Below are 20126 nucleotides of genomic sequence, written 5' to 3' on the forward strand. Positions count from 1 at the left end.
CATATATATGTTTTAACAGCTGATTACAAGTTCAGTAGTAAAGAGATACTTGGAGAAGGCTTAGTACTGGGAGAAATTCTACCTATGATGGATCCCTAGCTTGCCAAAAGCAGTGATGAAGTAGTGACTGATGGTACATGATAGCGATGGTTGGAAGCAGCGCCTCTACCACGATAGTTCACCCGATGGAAAGCTCATTTCCCTCGTAGAAAGACGTAAATCCCTATCGCGACAAAAAGATCAAACTATTGTCAGACGAAGCTGTGTGTACAAGTTGCCATCTCATCTTTGTCCGTCAGTTTATCGCTGTTCATTACGAAATGACGCCCTCCCCCGCTGTCCCAACCCCTCTCGCGTCAGATTCGGCCTCCGCGCCCGAGAAAAACGCGAGGAACGCCTCCACAGCCAAGCTCCGCAGCTGCGTTGTATGTCGCAGTCGTAAAGTGCGCTGCGACAAGCTGTCGCCATGTTCAAACTGTCGCAAGGCTAATATTCCCTGCGTGGTGCCCTCCAATGACCGTCCGCCAAGATGGGCACGGCGCTTGGAGCGCATCGCCGATAATGGACAGGGTGTCGCAGGACAGGGTGCCGGTGGCTCTGGTACGGATCAGGTTATGAATAGACTGCGGACGCTGGAGAATTTGGTCAAGGAGTTGAGTGGACAGCTTGAGGTGGCTAATGCTGCTGCAAGTAGGGGTGCGTCTTCGGATGCTCCGTCGCCTCAGGATGTCGTAAAGGACGCAGCTAGTCCGTCGTCGACATCGACGGCTTCAGATGTACAGAAACATTTTGGGAGAATGGTGATCAAGGATAAGAATAGAGAGAAGTATGTAGCTAGTGGCTTCTGGTCCCGTATCAGCGATGAGGTACGTCAACTCCAGCCTTGCTTCTTCCCGTTTATCGCTCTGACTGCCTGCAGCTCGATGGGTTAAAGATGGACACTCGTACGATGGCAGATGACGATGAGTCTTCCGAAGATGAAGACTTTCCGGTCAGCACTCCCTCAACTCAAGAACTCTACCGAGAACCATCGGAGCGGCATGCTTTCTTGTTTCGAAACAGCCAAGCTCCTGCATCGCCTGGCGAACAGGACTTCAGTCCGTTACCATCACAGATCCCCTTCTTACTGGACGTATTCGACGAGAACATCAACCTCATCATGCACATTGTGCATATGCCGAGCATCAGAAAGATGGTTCGTCCTTCACCTGGGACAGCGGCCAAGGTATCTCTCAAGCACCAAGCGCTGCTCTTCTCCATCTACTATGCTGCCATCACGTCCATGGAAGACGATGATGTGCTAGCCAATTTTGGATCTACGAAAACGGAGCTCAATATGAAGTTCCGTCGAGGCCTTGAACAGGCTTTGGCACGAGCAGACTTCCTCAACAACCCGGACATTGTCCTTGTTCAGGCCTTGGTCATCTTCTTATCTCTCGCGAGGCGGTACGATAGCCCTGTCTACGTTTGGATGATGACTGGTTTGATGATTCGTATGGCTCACGCTGTTGGCCTTCATCGAGACGGTTCAAGGTTCCAGCATCTATCACCGTTTGAAGTTGAGCAACGACGTCGTCTTTGGTGGATGATCATTACAGTTGACATTCGTGCGTCTGAAGATCAGGGGACTGAATTCTCAATCACACAAGACAGCTTCGATACCAAGATACCTCTCAACGTCAACACTTCGGATATTGAGCCCGAAACGAAGGAGACTCCTCCAGAGCGCAAAGGCGTCACAGACATGTCTTTCGCACTCGCCATGTGTGAACTAGCCCGAGTTTCGAGGCAGTTGATGGCATCGAGTATTCACTCATCTGGGCCTACCCTCGGGGAGCAGGCTAAGCTGCTCGACGGTATCCAAGAAAAGCTCGAGAATGGCTACCTTTTCCGCTCCGCACATCCAGAAGATATAGCCAACTGGGTCGGGATCGTGTGTACGCGGCTTGTGCTTTCCAAGCTGACACTCTTAGTGTATCTTCCGTCGCTTTTTGCGTCACCAAATGAGCGGTTCTCGGACGAGATTCGAGACAAACTGCTTGTCGCCGCTATTGAGGTCGCAGAGCATAACCACGCGCTCAATGCTGAGACGAAATGCCGTCAGTGGCGATGGATCTACCAGACGTATACTCACTGGTATGCCATTGTATGGCTTCTGATTGAGATATCCAGACGGCAGTGGTCACCTACTGTTGAACGCGCATGGGTAGCTCTGCACAGCGTCTGGCTGATACCGTCGCAGCACAACATGACCAAGAATGCGCGTATGTGGGTTCCACTGCGTCGATTAATGGCTAAAGCGAGAAGTCATCGGGACGAGCAATTGGTGCAAATTCGGAACAGCCCTGCTGTGATCGAGACTCTGGAGCAGGCTGATCGCACCCTTCCTATTCCTGTCAGCCCGGAATCATCGCAGGAGGCAAATTTGCAGCAGCGGTTTCTTGAGCATTGGCGTTCCGCTGTCGGCAAGACTACCTATGGCACTTCCGAGCAACCTGTGCCTCGAACCGGTGAGAGCAACACAAAGCAATCTCTAACTAATCAGGCCATGGGTGACAATGCCACTCAGTGGGCAAACCCCTCGTTCGACTTTGCCTCTTACCACCCTGGTCTTCAGATGGGCGTAGCTGGTGATATAATGCCAACAGAGATGACCATGCTTCGCCAAACATGGGCCGATGGCCAGCCTGGAGATGCAGATGTTGCGTCGTGGCTTTGGACCGACATGGATCAAAGTGGCAACGGATTAGGAGACATCGATATCAATATGGATATTGATACTGACATTGACTGGAACACATGGCTACAGTCTGCTACAGGCATGGAATTGAATGCAGGAAACACGGGGCCGTCTTGATGGATTTGGGCAGTGGGCCTCAGAACTTCAGCCCAAGAATGATGCTCGCATGGAGCAAATACGAATCAAGATAACATAAGGGTCGTTTCGACCATCAGGTGCGAAATACTCGAAGGCTAATCTAATACATCATGTGTATCCATTCATGTAGCAGTGTAATATCTACGCGGTTACTACAGTCTTTGACTAAAGTCCTCCGAACCATACAGCTCCTTCTGACGCTCAAGCACAGCCGGGTGACGAATCACTCCTGGTTTCAGCTTGCCAAAGTCCAAGTCAACGCCCTCTTCCATATATGGAAAGGGACCAAGAGGTGTAATAGCAAGAGGATTGATCTTGTAATGGCTTTTTGTATACTATACCCCCAAATTAGTCCTATCCAGGTAGATTAGTTATGCACTTACGTTTTCCTTGATATGCCTGAAGTCTGTCGTCTCTTTGAAACCTGGAAAATTCCAGTAGAGGTTCTTGAGCCACTCATGAATGACTGGGTAGTTGGCGCGAATGGTTCCGAGGTCGCACTTGAAGTGGCCAACATACACAACATCAAATCTGACGACAGTAGCATACGCGCGTATGTCAACTTCGGTGAGCTGCTTGCCAAGGATATAGGGTCCTCCATTTTGGTGGATCAGTGCCTCAAGCTTGTTAAGTGCCGCGAAGACTGTTGGCACATTATTGTTGTAGTCCTCCTGGGTCGTTGCGAAACCGGCTTTGTAGACGCCACTGTTGAGGTCTCGTTGCATCCAGATATTGATGCCGTCAATGGTCGATCTCAAGTTTTCCGCATAGAGGTCAACGTCTCGCCCGGGGCTGTTCGAGTCAAGGATGGAATCGAAGGCTGTTGGCAACCAACGAAGCAATTCGTGGCTCTCATTATTGACCATTCGATTCTCCTTCTTATCCCAGAGAACAGGTACGCTGTACCGACCTTTATAATCAGGATCATCTCTGAAGTAAACTTCGTGCAAATACTTTGATTTGAAGAGGTGATCTTCGGTAGCCCCTTCATAGAGATCATCCGGAGGACTCGGAAACTGCCAACCCGGCCATCCCTTATCATCACCTTTGGGGTATGGCTTCACGACGGATAAACTGATAATATCTTGAAGACCTTTGAGATGCCGAACGAGATTTGCTCGGTGAGCAAAAGGGCAGAACAGTCCAATGTAAAGATGGTAGCGGTCCTTCTCTGGCTGGAATGGGCCATCCGAAGTAATGAGCCCATGCCACGAGTCGTCAGGGCCACTATGGACAGTCATCTTATGAGCTCAAATTAACGAAATGATGCATAAAACTTGTGTACCTGTTACTTACGAGGATGTGAGGTTCGTATGGTGAGATGGGGTGCTTGACCCCGCTTGATGACGGATAATCGGAATTTAGAGTCCGGTTCCGGAACTGGCCTCGGAACTGAGCTTTATTGACCTATGCACCAGGCATTTATAGTGTGTAGTTAATAGAAACTGATAGAAATAAGCCGTGTATGAGTTGAAGATGCCATGCTGAAGTACTAGTGAGTTCCATGGTATATAATTGCGATTGGATCACAACGAACAGGGATCATAGTTCAGAGACTCAAAACGATACAGGACAGTCACAGAAATGGAATTTGAGAGAATAACATGTTTGATATAAATGATAGTATGTAGTGTCAGGTCGCGTTCGCCTTCCACTTTCTCAACCTAAGTATTGAAGAACAGGATTAAAGAGAGTAGAAGAAGAGAAGAAACCACTCAACGACAGATGTCAAAGACTCAGAGTAGAAATCATAAAGTTAAAAAGTGAAACAGAAGTTCTCTCTTTGAGATGTTTGAGAAGTGAGGAAACGAGTGTTGATTGCCTTGCGTGAACATCCTCCAAGCATTGTCATCATCCTAGCACATAAGCCACAAGTCCTCTGGCCCAGTGATCCCAGACTTGGGGCCAGTCGTAAGTGTGATTTTTCATCAAGTAAGATCAAGCTGAGCTTTTGTTGAAGCATGGAAGGATGGCCCTGAGTTGCTGGCCTAAGTAGAAGGCTTATCGGGCTTGCCAGGTCCAGATGGTTTGCCGGGACCGTCAGGCTTACCTGGACCATCAGGTTTACCAGGTCCAGGATAATCAGGTTTACCAGGACCATCAGGCTTACCCGGGTGGGCTGGCTTACCAGGTCCTGGGTAATCTGGTTTGCCAGGATGATCAGGTTCACCTGGATGGTCTGGCTTACCCGGATGATCTGGCTTACCAGGTCCAGGATAATCAGGTTTGCCTGGGTAATCAGGTTTACCCGGGTGATCGGGCTTTCCTGGATGATTGGGTTTACCGGGTCCAGGATAGTCAGGCTTGCCTGGGTGATCAGGTTGATGAGGCTTAGGTGGGTAGTGAGGCTCAGGCTTGTGCGGCTTGGGAGGGGGATAGTGAGGCTTTGGCTCATGAGGCTTAGGCGGGTAGTGAGGTTCTGGCTTGGGATGCTTAGGAGGATAGTGAGGCTTCCCAGGCTGGCCAGGGTTATCCTCCCACGGCTTATGAGGTTTGCCTGGATGATCTGGCTTTCCTGGCTTGGGATAGCCAGGCTTGCCTGGGTGATCAGGTTTATGAGGCTTAGGTGGGTAGTGAGGCTCAGGCTTGTGCGGCTTGGGAGGAGGATAGTGAGGCTTTGGCTCATGAGGCTTAGGTGGATAGTGCGGTTTTGGCTTATGAGGCTTAGGCGGATAGTGTGGCTCCGGCTTAGGATGCCAAGGCTCTGGTTTGTGAGGCTTGGGAGGAGGATAGTGCGGCTTCTCAGGCTGGCTGGGATAATTCTCCCACGGCTTGTGAGGCTTCGGCTTCTCTACACCACAGCCGGGATCGTATGGCTTGGGCTTGTACTCATGGTAGTAGACCTCCCTGCCAGGCTCGGCAACAGGAGCAGAGACAGCTCCCGAGCTCAGAGCCAAGAGGGTAACAGCAGACAGCTTCATCTTTGCAGATGGTTGGCAGGGCTGTGCTGCAGTGAAGAAAAGATTGTAAAGAGATTGTCAAGTCCCTCTAAAGAGTGAAGATACAGTTGAAGAAGTGAAGTTGAGAAAGTGAAAGGCGGATGAGGAGGGACGAGAATAGATTTCGACGGGGAAACGACGAGCTTTTATGTTCGTTTCTCGTCGCTGGACGAGACATTGAGAAGAACCATACAATACCTTTACATTGACCTCGATCAACGTGCTGCACTCCATCGTGAATGGATCGGCTGGGATCGAGTGAAATCCACGTTGAGTTCATGGTGGCATGCCTACCTAAATTCCCTTGGAAAATATTCGACAGGCATGCATCATGATGCCCTAGTTCTTAGCCTCAAATCGATTAGATGGCTAACCTCTCGGATGAGAAATTCCGCCTTGATTCTTAGATGCGATTGGCTTCTACAAGGACATTGATGCTCCAAGCTCGACATGACTGTTTCTGTCGAGACGGAGTTGACACTCTGAAAAAAACTGCCACATGGCGTTATTGCAGAATGGTGTTGTCATTGTCGTCTACCTTCAAGTGGTGGCTTGCTTACCAACAGAAATTTGTGTCTTCTCGTATCATGCATGCGCTTTTGAATGTGGTGTCTTCATGCAGAAGCAGAGAGCAAAGGTTGGGTCACGGTTCCCCTGAGGCTGAATATTGAAACAGTCAAGGGTAAATCCCACCAACAGAATGCTGGGAGTACTTGTGGGGTTACTATGGCCAATTGGTCTTCAGGTGCGGTTCGGACAAATGGGCTCTCCGTGACCAGACAGCCATAGGTCAGCTTTAGATAAAATAACCCAGTTGATGTGAAACAGTAATTCATGGGATAGATCGTATTCATTGACGGTCGAATAGAAATAGAACGAAAGAGCTTTGCTGGCACAAGAACAGCTTCTCACTCCGCAACTTCGGTTCGTTGCTGCTGCTGTACCTTTCTCAGATCTCACAACCCAGTCTTCCGGGGATAATGCTATAAGCATGACACAACACAATATGCTACTCATTATGCATATTGTGTGTAGGAAGAAATGGGTCTGGTCGAGTTGGTCATCCCCAATCAAGACATCGCCAGCGGTTGCATGCTCAGGAATGCGGGTATCAAGCCAAACCGGCCTCAACGTTGAGGCACCTGTAACGGTCAGATCCAAACTCAATTCCGTGTTAGCATCAAGTCTAAGCTAAAATTTATGGTTGTTCTTGTCTCTAAAATGTCTGTCCCTAGAGCTATCAAGCGAGATTTTCCAGGTACCTGAGAACCTGAGACCTAGTTTAGTACGCTGACATGGTTACAGTGTCATCTTGAAGCGGCCATGACTGAGTAAAAGAACTCTATTTAAGCTTTCTAACATGCATATCGAGTCAACCAAGTCTTTCAGCTTAGCCTGACTTGGTATTTTCATCGATCGATTTGGCTCTGGCTGATTCAAGAAAGCATGCGAATCGTACTGAACAAATCCAACACCTAAGTCCTCCATCACCAACATTATATGTGAGTGTAATTGTGCAGGCGCCTCATGCAAGCTCAATCGCGGTATTTCTGTTTTGCATTAGGAGAATATCATTTGGGAGGGACAGCCATTGGTGCCCGCCTAGGAGCTCGTGTCGAGTTTTGTGCATTAATGCATGGCTTACAGTCAAACTTGTATTTCGTGATCTTTAGTCGTTGTCAACATCAACCGACTCCTGAGTCTCGCGCCACTAGTGAGAATTGCGATATTTGTGAGACGTATTGCCTCATTTGTCCACCAACAGAGCGAATGTTGTCGAGAGGGTGTTGCGATCCGTCGCTAGTGCAACTCAGAGCAGGAAACGAAATGGTTGGGCTCCCATCTTGACAATTTGAGGGTGTGATGACCTGTCCAGTTCTGTCTGCACAACATTCAATAGTCTCGTTTAGGGTATTTTTAGCTTTTGTCGGGGACTTTCTTTCGGGCCAATTACACCTCAAAATGGAAGCCCGATCCTGATTTGGCCAGATCACGATATCACGTGAAATGTGAAACAGTTGAGTCCTCGTATTGATTTATACCTGCATTAGTTCAAGGTCTAGGTCCATTCAACTTGAGTTTATCAACATGGTCAAGACATAACCCTTGGCGATGTCTTGCCAGAAGCTCAAACTATTGACTGTTAGATACTCAGCCGCATGCAGTGTAAGCTCTAAACGAGTGTTCTCTATTCATCTAGATGCAGCAGCCTTTACGAAAGATTGCCGATTCTAGTACTTTCTACGATTGAGAGTCCTCCTTCGATCCGAAAACGCTTCAATCGGACTCTTATCATCCATACTTCAACTTAGTTATCCCTACTATGTTTAACTTTATTGCCATGCTCAAAGTCTGTTCCCAGTTATCTCCGTGAGTCTTATGCCATCTATGGTTTCCGCACTCTGGCGGATCCCTAAAATGACAATGGAGCCGTGTAACGTGAGAAGCATTGTAGAGTTCCACAACCTCGAGTCTTCAATGATTCATGGTAATTAAGTTAGGAGGGCAATATCCTCACCCCTTGCTCGTCTGGTCGCCATGGCCATATGTGCAGACAGAAATACTCTGATTGGATTCGCATCAGCTTAGTCGTCGGCCCTGGTATTCAAGTCCACTGCCAGCCAAGGAGAGGTAATACACACTATAGTATGGTTTTCGTCCATGGCACTAATACCTGCAAGTGTCCACACAAAAACACTATCGCCATAAATGGAAGCCATTCCTTACTTGGTAAGTTGCCTGATGTCACTGTATGCAATGACTCTGGTACATCTCATGTTTACGAATCAACCGCTTCTCTCCGTCCTTCCAACTAATTGCGGAGGTTAGCTGAGGAGTGAGGCCTCATCGGTACAGCTCCCTCCTTTCACGTCAGGCTGGGCATCGCGTACCAATGAGATGCACATGTAACGGAATGAAGGCCTTCAGTTAATGCCGATCGACGCCCGAGCTGTAAAGTTCAAACTGCCTTTCGACGTGTCGCAGGATTGGATAATGTACTTCCGCAGGGTGCCAGCTTTCGTCGCGGTACGGATTCTGTATTCCTGCTTAAGCTCCGTGCATTAGATTTTTGCTCTCCAACCGCTGAAGAGACAGTATCTTGCTCAGGTTTACTCAAGGAGTTACAAGCTTACTGCAATAATGGCGATCAGCTGAAAAGAACATGCTACAGAAGACAGACCACTGTACATCAGATGCTGCTACATATTCACTTGTCGTGTGGTGGTTGGTTGATCCATCGTGATCCTGACACAAGCCATGCTCTTGTTGAGGTTGATCTTGTCTGGATAACAGTGAGACGAAGCTCAAACTCTTTATCTATAAGATCGCGATAGTAGCATATGCAAGTAGTGCAGTGAGAGAGGCTCAAGAGCATCAAGTGAGGATATCAGCTGTATGGTTCTATTTGAAAGACGTAGTTTAGTCTATACCTTGTGAGAGTCTGAGCCTTCCACGGATAGGGCTCATTGTTTCCAACCAGTTATTGCAACATTGTCCCAACCCAGAATATCACAACTGATGGTACCCTTGAACTTTTGGTACTTATTTCCAGTAAAGACCATATAACCAATGCCTGATTGAATCGCGTCGAGTGGTGAATGATCCTCTGGGACTACATCCGATTCAGGCTTTACAAGTACTTTTCCTCTCCATGAAAGCCAGAACTTTGGTTGTCGGAAGGTATTCTTCTCGAAATTGTCAGACCGCAGCTCTTCAGTGGCCTTGCAGTCATGGGGCTCTTTCGGGCGATCATCTTCATCTCCCGAAACCTCAGATGATTGCTGTTCGGGACAGGTCTCGTGTTGTTGATTATCAGCGTCAGAGTCATCCGCTGATCTTCTCCCAGGGCTATATGCTATGCTTTCAGCATGGCAATCTGGTTCCTCCGAGATATTTGCCCGATCCAGGATCTCATGGATTTTCTTCCGACTTCCGGCCATGACAAAAGAAGCATCCAACACGGCAGGAAGAAATAAGTCGCCCTCCAACCCATCTTCCTCATCTGTAAACCGATGGATCTCAAACCACGGCGAGTTCGCGGGGTGACGTTTATGCTTTACGTCCCTTTCATCTTTGGCTGGACTGGGATTGCATTGAGAGGTACGACCCAGAGAATGAGCTTTGGGACATTGAAGTTGGTATGAGCCGAGGATTCTTGTAATGCTTAAGGGGCTAGAAACCTGTGGTGTGAATTTGCGAGACTTCCGATTATGAAAGGCCCGCGAAGAGAGTATTTCCTGCTGCCAACATTCATCCATTTTAAGAGGAAGAGCATAAAGTGATAAAGTTGGAAGATGGGCGCTAAATGCAAGTAGATATGTATGACGTTGTAAACTGTCCCTCAGGATCTGAGTGTACTCTTGAGGTACTTTTATGGGGCTTGACCTAGTATTGATTGGCTGCCGATTGATGCGGCATATTAGTAAGGCAATATGTGTTGAACCGGGTGAACCGGGATAGACCGTTATAACTAGAGAGTTGCTAACTAAAGGTGGCACACCTTGTTTTTGGCCTGACGGTTTAATAATATGTATTAGTTAGTTCTTAATTATAGATAAACTCAGCCTTGCTAGGTCTTTTATTAGTAGATTATATAAGATATATAATTAAGTTTATTAAAGGAATATATCTTTTAATAAAAGATTTAATATATATTAAGCTTAATTAATATAAAGAAGTTGTATTAATAATTAATAAGCTAAAATTTATAAAAATATAAATAAATATATTTTATATATTAAAATATTAATTATTAACTAATTAATTATTTTAAAGTTAAAAGGCCTATTTAATAATATATAAAGTAAAGCTAAAGTTATTAAAGTAAAATAATAAAATAAGGTATTTATTTTTAATATAATATAATATAAGATATTATACATTATATTAAAAAATATAATAACCTTAATATTAAGTCTTAGTAGATTATATAACTATTGCCTTAAACCTTAAGATCTAATTAAATAAATAGCCTAAATTTATAAGTATAAAAAAGATATTTTCCTTATCTTTAAAAAGCTAAATATTCTCTTTATTATTACCTTATTAAGGTAATTACTACTAAGGCTCTAATACTAAAAGGCTATATTAAAATAAGCTAAGAACCTTAACTTTTATTATAAGATATATTATTATATAATTATTATTAATAATAATTAACCTAGTTATAGCTATTTAATCTTACTAATTAATAACTATATAATTAATCCTTTAATAGATATTAATAGGCTTAAGTTTAAGTATATTCCTATTTTATATTTTTTTCTATAATATTATAAAGTTATAAGAAAATACCTATTATATATTAATAAATTACTACTAATATAATAAGTTAATTTAATAAATTTTAATTATTAAATAAAGCTTTTTTAGTATTAAGGAAGATATATCTCTTATAAAATATATTATAAGCTAGATAAAGGTATTAAAAGACCTAGCTAATTACTTAAAATATAATTAAGGTATATTAAGGTAATAATAGGCCTTTATTAATAGTATTATATTAGGTAGTAATAATAGCCTATATTAGGTATAATCTATAAAATTAAAATATATAATTAAGTTAATTAAATTAATAATATAAATATTTTATTATAAGAATTAAAGGCTATTATAAGGTAAAAAAGGGGAAATAAAGGGGAAAAGAAGAGGAAAAAGGCAAATTAAAAAAAAAAGATTTTAGTATTTAAGGGAAAATTATAAATATTAGTAGATTAAGGCTAGCTTAATAAGTTAGTCATAAATTAAATTAAGTTATAAGATAATGTAATAAGAGAAATATAAGTTAAGGATAAATATAATTAAATAATACTTAAGACTAATTAATTATAATTATCTTTAACTTATATTTTTCTTATTATATTATTTTATAACCTAATTTAATTTATTATTAACTTATTAAGTTAGCCTTAATTTATTAATATTTATAGTTTTTTCCTAAATATTAAACCCTTTTTTTTTAATTTACCTTTTTCCCTTTTTATTTCCTTTTTTTTATCTTATAATAGCCCTTAATTCCTATAATATAATATTTATATTATTAATTTAATTAATTAAATTATATACTTTAACTTTATAAACTATACCTAATATAAATTATTACTATTACCTAGTATAATTCTATTAATAAAGGCCTATTATTACTTTAATATATTTTAACCTTATTTTAAGTAATTAAATAGGTTTTTTAATACCTTTATTTAGCCTATAATATATTTAATAATAAATATATTTTATATACTATTATAAAGTTATATTTAATAATTAAAGATTATAAGATTAACTTATTATATTAATTATAATTTATTAATATATAATAGGTCTTTACTTATGGTTTTATATTACTTAAAAAAAAAATATAAACTTAAGATCTTTTTAATAATAATATTATTAATTTTTATTAGAGAACTAATTATATAATAATATATCTTATAATAAAAATAAGGGTTTTTAGCTTATTTTAATATAGCCTTTTAGGGTTAAAGCCTTAATAGTAATTACCTTAAAAGGGTAATAATAAAAAGGGTATTTAGCCTACTAAGGATAAGAAAAATATCTTTTTTACACTTATAAATTAAGGCTATTTATTTATTTAAATCTTAAGGTTTAAGGCAGTAATTATATAATCTACTAAGACTTGATATTAAGGTTATTATATTTTTTAATATAATATATAATATAATATATTATATTATATTATATTAAAAATAAATACCTTATTTTATTATCTTACTTCAATACCTTTAGCTTTATTTTATATATTATTAAATAGGTATTTTAACTTTTAAATAAATTTATTCAATCTTATAAAATATTATAAAAATTCTTAAAAAATAACTATAAATTAAACCTATTATTAAGAGTTAAGCCCTAATTTAAACCACTGCCTTTTTACTAACTTTACTTTATTTATTCTTATATATAAGGTTAATTAGTTATATACCCTACTATATATATTTAATTAATAGAGGCTAGTTATAACTTTAGGTTAATTTAACTTTTATTAACTAACTTATATAAAAGTTAACCTAATTCCTTTAACTTTCTATAAAACCCTGCCTTTACCTTATATTTATCTAACTCTATATATAGACTCCCTATCTATAAGCCCTTACTAACTCAGGAGCAGCTCCCCCTTAATAGTAATAACCCTTTTAGATATATTAAAGAGCTACTCTTTATATATAACTAAGTTACCTATAAAGGCAGTACAAAAGGCTGCCTAATCTAACCAAAGGTAATAACCTTCTCTTAGGCCCCTTTCTAGGTCCTTAAGACCTAATAGCTTAAAATTAACCTAATTTAAATTAATTAAACTAATATAATACCTCTAATTTATATAACTAATTAGCTAGATTAGGCTATAATTAAAGATAGCTATCTTAATATGGTTAAATTTATATCTTAATAAGAAGTTCTTCCTAATAGTAGTTATTATTATATAAATCTCTTTAAGTTCTTCTTTACTAGCTATATCTAAGGCAGGCCTAATAGCTAGATTAAGGTTATAGCTAGTTATATAATAGGCATAATTATATAGCTATAAGCTATTTTATATAATAGGTATTAAGGCAATATAGCTATTATACTATTAGTAAGAAGGGTTAAAAGCCAGGTCAGGAAACTTACTTTATAATAAATAGACTAGGTATATATCTTAGTCCTTTAGGTAGGATAAAGGAAGAAGGGTAACCTAGCTGCTAAGAGCTAGTATTAATACTGCCTAGTTAAGGCAGTAATTATACTATTAAGGCAGATAAACCTTATATAATTTTAAATTCTATAATAATAGCCTACTATAAGGGTCTTACTATTTAAGCCTTTATAGAAAAGTTAAAAAGCTTAATAGCCTTATATAAGGCTAATAATAAGGGGAAAAAAAAAAAAGAAAAAAAGAAATTAAGAGTTAAGTTTTATTTAACTTTTTATATTTTATTTCTTAAATTAGTAATAAATATAATTTAAGTTAAAATAAGTAATAAATTATAAGAAATTTTAAAACTAAGAGTTTATAAAGTAAAAGTAATTAAAAATACTTATATAATTAATAGCTAAATAAAATGCCTTATAAAATAAAATAACTCTTTAAAAAATAAAATCATATAAGAATTATTAAAATACCTTATTAATACCTAATAACTCCTAAAGAATTTTTATTAACCTTAAAACCTCTTAAAGGCCTAATATTATTAAACTTATTACTAAGGCCTAAGGATACCTAATTAATATTATTAAAAATACCTAATAATTAAAGATTATTAACTATTTATTTCTTATAAGATTATAAAGTAAGGAGAATATTATCCTCCTTAGTAAATTCTTATATTTCTTAATTAATTAACTTTATATTTTATTCTTTTATATTCTTTTTAATCTTATAAATTTATTACAAATAACTTACTCCCTTAGTTAAAAAAGATTATAATTTTATAAGCTTTTTATGAAGAATTAATATCTTATTATTAGCCTCTTTCTCTTAAGCTTTTTATTTCTCTTTTTAGTTTATTAAATAATTTATTATAAAAATTAATATATTATAAAAAGACCCCTATGTATATTAATAGTATATTAATATTCAGCTAATTTATTAAATCTATTATATATTATATCCTATAACCTATTTAACCCTTCTTATACTACTAATATTAATACTATAACCTTAGGGCTTTAACTTTAGGAAATTAAATTTATATAAGACCTAATATATTTTCCTTTTAAATAAAGGTCTTAAAACCCCATAATTATCCTTTTTTTATTTATATTATAATATATTATCCCCCTTATCTTAATTATACTCTTATAATTTAAGATTATAACTAGTTTATTATAGTTATTTAATTAACTTTAATACCCTCTTAGCCTGCTCTCTAATAGCCTTAAGCTACTTATTATATAAGCTGCCTAGGCAAAGAACCTTAATAAATTCTCTTTTTTTTTAACTTAAATGTATTTTTCTAAGTAACTTCCTTTTAACTATATTAAGTTTTTTTATTTTAAGATTAAAAAAGCCTTTATTAATTAGCTTATAATAAGGCTATATAAATAAAAAGATTTTATAATTAAAAAGTATTAATATAATATAATTAATATTATTTTTATTTTTTTATTTTTTTTTATTTTTTATTATTATATTATAAAGCTTCTTATTTAATTTTATAAATTATATTAAAATATTTTATTTAAAAAAGCCTTAAAAAGATATAAAAGAGATATAACTTATATTTTATTTACCTTATATAATATATTATAAAAAGGATAAGATAAATAAAGGTAATATTATTAAAAATAAATACCTACTTATACTAAGGAAATTAAAAATAATTAAATAATATTTAGAAATTAAACCTTAGTTTTAATTAAAAACTTAAGGAATTATAAATTATATTAAGTTAAACTCCTAGAGGATATTAGATAATACCTAGGATAATCCCCCTAGGAATTTTATAACTATTTAAACTTTATAAAAAGATACTTATCTTAGGATATTATTTTAATATAAAAGGCTAATTAATATTAGGCTAAGTTAACCTAAGAACTAAGAGATATTATAGCCTTAAATCAGACTAAAATCTCTTTAATATAAGAAGAATATATTATAATAGCTACTTATATATAAGATATATTTAATAAATAGAAGAAATAACCTAATATTATAATTAGAAATAATAATTAAAAATATATTAGGTCTTAATATTAGACTTCTTAGCCTATAATATAAACCTAAAGTAATTACTATTTAGGTTAAAAGCCCTATAATAAGGGCTAAAGGGCTAAATTAAACCCTAAAATAAGAGATAATACTTATAAAAAGTATAAGAAATTTAAATACTAGGCCTAAGATTATACTAAGATAAGTCAGATTAATAATATTAAAAAGCTAAAAAACTAAATTTAGCTAAGATTATAAGCTTATATTACCTTTTAAAATAATTACTTAAAATAAGCCTAAAACTAGCTAAAGGCTTAATTAAAAAAGGTATTAAAGAATTTAAGTATTAAATAAGATAACTAAAAACTTAATTAATATTTATCTTATTTATTAGAATTACTATTTATAAGTATAACTTAATTTAAATATAGGTATTACTTAATATTATTATAAGAATATATACTATTAGTAAGAGATTTACCTAAATATAAGGATTTAAATAGGTAGGTAATATAAATACATTACTTTAAAATATAAATAAAAAGCTTGTAATTACCTTTAGAAAATAAAAAATATAACTTATAATAATTAATTTATAAGGGTAAAGGTAAGAGATAATTTAAAGCTTTATTAGTATTTATTAAGATAATAATAAAGACCTTATAATCTTATTAATAATAGCTATAAAAGACCTTTAAATTATATTCAATTATAAACTAAAATACTAGTTTTCTAAAGGTTATTATAAGAGATTAGAATTTCTTATTATATATTTTATTTATAAAAAAGATTAAATCCTTAGGCTAGGTTTTTAGTATTATTCTTATTAAGAAACATTACTTACTCCTAGATAAAGAAGCTTAAAAACCTAATTAAGCTAATAATATATTAAAAGAACTTTATATATATATTAATATATTTAGCTTTAATTAGGTACTTATTATTTCTAATTATAAACCTATTAATTATATAATTAAGTTATAAAAAGGAAAAAGATTACTATATAGTCTTATTTACCTTTTATCTTAATTAGAGCTTAAGGAACTCTAAGAGTATTTATAAGAGAATTTAAAATTAGGCTAAATTAGACCTTTAAAGAGTTTAGCTAGAGCTTTAATCCTCTTTATACCTAAGATAGATAAAGGCCTATAACCTTATATAAACTATAAAGGGCTAAATAATAATATAATTAAGAATTAATACCTATTATTTTTAATTACTAAGATTATAAATTAAATTTAAGGTATTAAGTTCTTCTTTAAAATTAATATTAAAGATACTTATTATTAAATTAGGATTAAAAAAGGTAATAAGTAAAAGATAATATTTTATACTTAATATAAATACTTTAAATATTTAATTATATTATTTAAATTAATAAATACCTTAATTATATTTTAATATTATATCTACTAAGTATTAAAGAGATTAATAAATATAATTTATATAATAAATTTAAATAATATATTAGTCTTTTTAAAAATAAAAGAAGTATATATAAAATACCTAAAATAAATCCTAAAGTATATAAGAGAAGTAGAATTCTATATTAAAGGATTAATATATATTTATTATTAAAATAAGATAAAACTTCTAGGGTTTATTTTAATTAGTAAGGAAGTAAAAATAAATCTAAAGTAAATTAAAATAACTTAAAAATAAAAAAAATAAATAATTTATTAAGAATTTTAAGTCTTCCTAGAGTTTTCTAACTTTTATAAATAATTTATTTATAAATACCTTAAGGTTATTATATCTTTAATACTAATATTAAAAGAGAGTTAAAATAATAAAAAGCCTAAATTAATATAACTTAATAATATATAAAGTTAGGTATTTAAGGCTATAAGTATAAAGGTTAATAAAGTATTAATACTTAAATATTTTAACCCTTTAAATAAATCTAAGTTAAGATTAATATATTTAATTATATAATCATAAGAATATTATCTTAATTAAATAAGAAGACTTTTTTTATTTAATAGCTTTTTAATTATAAAAGGTTAATAAGGCTAAATTAAATTATAATATATTAAACTAAGAAATAATAATTATAATAAAATTATTTAAATATTAATAATATTACCTAAAAGGGGTAATAAAGTTAAATTAAATTATAATATATTAAACTAAGAAATAATAATTATAATAAAATTATTTAAATATTAATAATATTATCTAAAAAGGGTAATAAAGTAAATTAAAATCTTAAGTAATTATTATAACTTATAATTATTTATAAAAAATCTAAAGTTAAATAATAGGTAAGCTTAATAATGCCTTTATTTAATGCCTTATAATTTTATAATTAAATATTACAAGGGATTAATAAACCTAGTTAATATACTATTAAAACCTATAAAGGCTTATAAGAAACTACCTTAAGATTTTATTTTATTAAGAACCTCAAAAGGTAAAATAGCTAAGGTATAAGCTATTATATAAACTTATAAGAAAGAAAGATTAAATAAAAGGCTTAAAATAAAAGTAATTAGGTCTTTAACCTTAGGTAAAAAAGAAGTTAATAAGATATCTTTAATAATTAAAAATAATATAATTCTAATATTAAAGAATAATACTAAAAAGATTTACTATCTTAACTATAATAAATATATTTAGACTTACTACGCTTTTTTATAATAAAATAAAGCTTATCTTTAAGGCGCTCTTAGGTATAATATCTAATTAAGGATTAGTTTTTATTAGTTAATTTTAATCTACAGTTTACTTTTATTTAAAGGTAAAATAAAGGCTATTTATAGCTTTTTATTTATAAATAAATAATTAAACTAAAAGAATAAATTAAACTCTTATATATTACATATATAACTTTATTGGTAAGAGCCAGCTTACTTAGCTAAGATTATTAAGAATTATATAATTTATATATAACTTAGTAATAAGTATAATAACTAGGATTACCTTAAATTAAGCCCTAATATGATTTAAACTTAAGTTATATTATATTACTAAGGATAATAATACTTAAAAGGGGGTCCTAGAAGTATATAACTATATTTAATAATTAAAAATTATAAGATTAACTTATTATATTATTTATAATTTATTAATATATAATAGGTTATATTTATAATTTTATATTAATAAAAAGAAATAATAAACTTAAGATCTTTTTAATAATAATATTATTAATTTCTATTAAAAGATTAATTATATAATAACTAATTATTATAATTAAATAATTAAGGCTAAGTTAATTATTATTAATATTAAATAATAATATATCTTATAATAAAAGTATAGGTTTTTGGCTTATTTTAGTATAGCCTTTTAAGGTTAAAGCTCTAGTAATAATTACCTTAAAAAGGTAATAATAAAAAAGGCATTTAGTTTATTACAGATAAGAGAAATATCATTTTTATACTTATAAATTAAGGCTATTTTTTTAATTAAATCTTAAGATTTAAGGTAATAATTAAATAATTTACTGAGATATAATATTAAGGTTATTATTTCTTTTTTAAAGTTTATAAGTAAGCCTTAAAAGGTATATCTAAGTATCTCTAAAGTCTAATATAATTTAAATATTTATTACCCCTTAGCAGGTAAAGCTTTATTAAGTTAATAATATTATAATTAACTGCCTTAATTATAGCCTAAACCTAGCTATATATAACCCAGCTAAAGGGCCTTACTCTTTAGCTAGCCCTAATCTTCTTCTTATAATTTACTTTAAAGGATACTATGCTTAAATCTTTTATAATAAGTAATCTAATCTAATTATATATTATATAATTACAACTACTAATAATATTATAGCTTTACTACTATAATACTTAGAAGAAGCCTGTAAATACCTAATCCTAATAAGCCTTATTAAAAAAAAGGCTATAATATAACTTATAAAATTAAGTAAGTTATTAAGAAAGATAATTATAATATACTTTATAATATAATAATAGAAATTAAAATAAACTAAGAAAAAGAAAATAATATTAGCTATATTAAATTAATAATCTTTAATTATAAGATCCTCCTACTTATATAACCTTACTATTAGCTAATTATTAAAGGCTTCTTTAATTATAAGATAAAGCTACTTTATAAGCTAAAAAGGAAGTTACTTAAAGAGGTAAATCTAGGCCAGAGGGAAAGAGAATTTATTAAGGCCTTTTACCTACGCAGTTTATATAATAAGTAGCTTAAGGCTATTTAATAGTAGGCTAAGAGGGTATTCGAGAAGACTAAGCCTTAATATAGACTTGGCTAATTATAATTATAAACTATAAGAGTATAACTAAGATAAGGGGGATAATATATTATATAATCTAAGATAAGAGAGGGTTAATTATAAAGTTCTACAAGAAGAAAATATATTAAGGTTTTTATAAGTTTAATTACCTAAGGTTAAAGACCTAAAGTTATAATATTAGCATTAGTAGTATAAGAAGGGTTAAATAGGTTATAAGATATAATATATAATAAATTTAATAAAATAGCTAAATTTTAAAATATTATTAATATAAACAGGGGATTAAGGTTATTATATTTTATAATATAATATATAATATTTTATATTATATTATATTAAAAACAAATACCTTATTTTAGTATTTTACTTTAATACCTTTAGCTTTATTTTATATATTATTATATAGGTATTTTAACTTTAAAATACAAAACTATTATAATCTAAGAG

General features: G+C 33.3%; 4 protein-coding genes across 4 annotated transcripts; 1 reads left to right on the top strand and 3 right to left on the bottom strand.

The window, feature by feature from the left end:
- Positions 1–191: 191 nt before the first annotated feature.
- On the top strand, positions 192–3272 carry FOIG_14675 (uncharacterized protein). Its single transcript, XM_031215952.1, has 2 exons — positions 192–866; positions 920–3272. The coding sequence occupies exons 1-2, from the start codon at positions 321–323 to the stop codon at positions 2855–2857; spliced, it is 2484 nt and encodes an 827-aa protein (XP_031054328.1). The 5' UTR covers positions 192–320; the 3' UTR covers positions 2858–3272.
- On the bottom strand, positions 952–4228 carry FOIG_14676 (glutathione S-transferase). The gene is made up of 2 exons (XM_031215953.1): positions 3262–4228; positions 952–3213 (listed from the first exon to the last, which is right to left on the bottom strand). Exons 1-2 carry the CDS (start codon positions 4117–4119, stop codon positions 3031–3033), a joined length of 1041 nt encoding a protein of 346 aa, XP_031054329.1. The 5' UTR covers positions 4120–4228; the 3' UTR covers positions 952–3030.
- Positions 4229–4468: 240 nt separating this feature from the next.
- Positions 4469–5908, bottom strand: FOIG_14677 (uncharacterized protein). Its single transcript, XM_031215954.1, has one exon. It carries the CDS (start codon positions 5797–5799, stop codon positions 4867–4869), a length of 933 nt encoding a protein of 310 aa, XP_031054330.1. The 5' UTR covers positions 5800–5908; the 3' UTR covers positions 4469–4866.
- Positions 5909–9197: 3289 nt separating this feature from the next.
- FOIG_14678 (uncharacterized protein) lies at positions 9198–10157 on the bottom strand. The gene has a single exon (XM_031215955.1). It carries the CDS (start codon positions 10074–10076, stop codon positions 9282–9284), a length of 795 nt encoding a protein of 264 aa, XP_031054331.1. The 5' UTR covers positions 10077–10157; the 3' UTR covers positions 9198–9281.
- Positions 10158–20126: the final 9969 nt, after the last annotated feature.

Source organism: Fusarium odoratissimum (assembly GCF_000260195.1).
Source record: "Fusarium odoratissimum NRRL 54006 unplaced genomic scaffold supercont1.43, whole genome shotgun sequence".
In the NCBI taxonomy this organism is placed as follows: Eukaryota; Fungi; Ascomycota; class Sordariomycetes; order Hypocreales; family Nectriaceae; genus Fusarium; species Fusarium odoratissimum.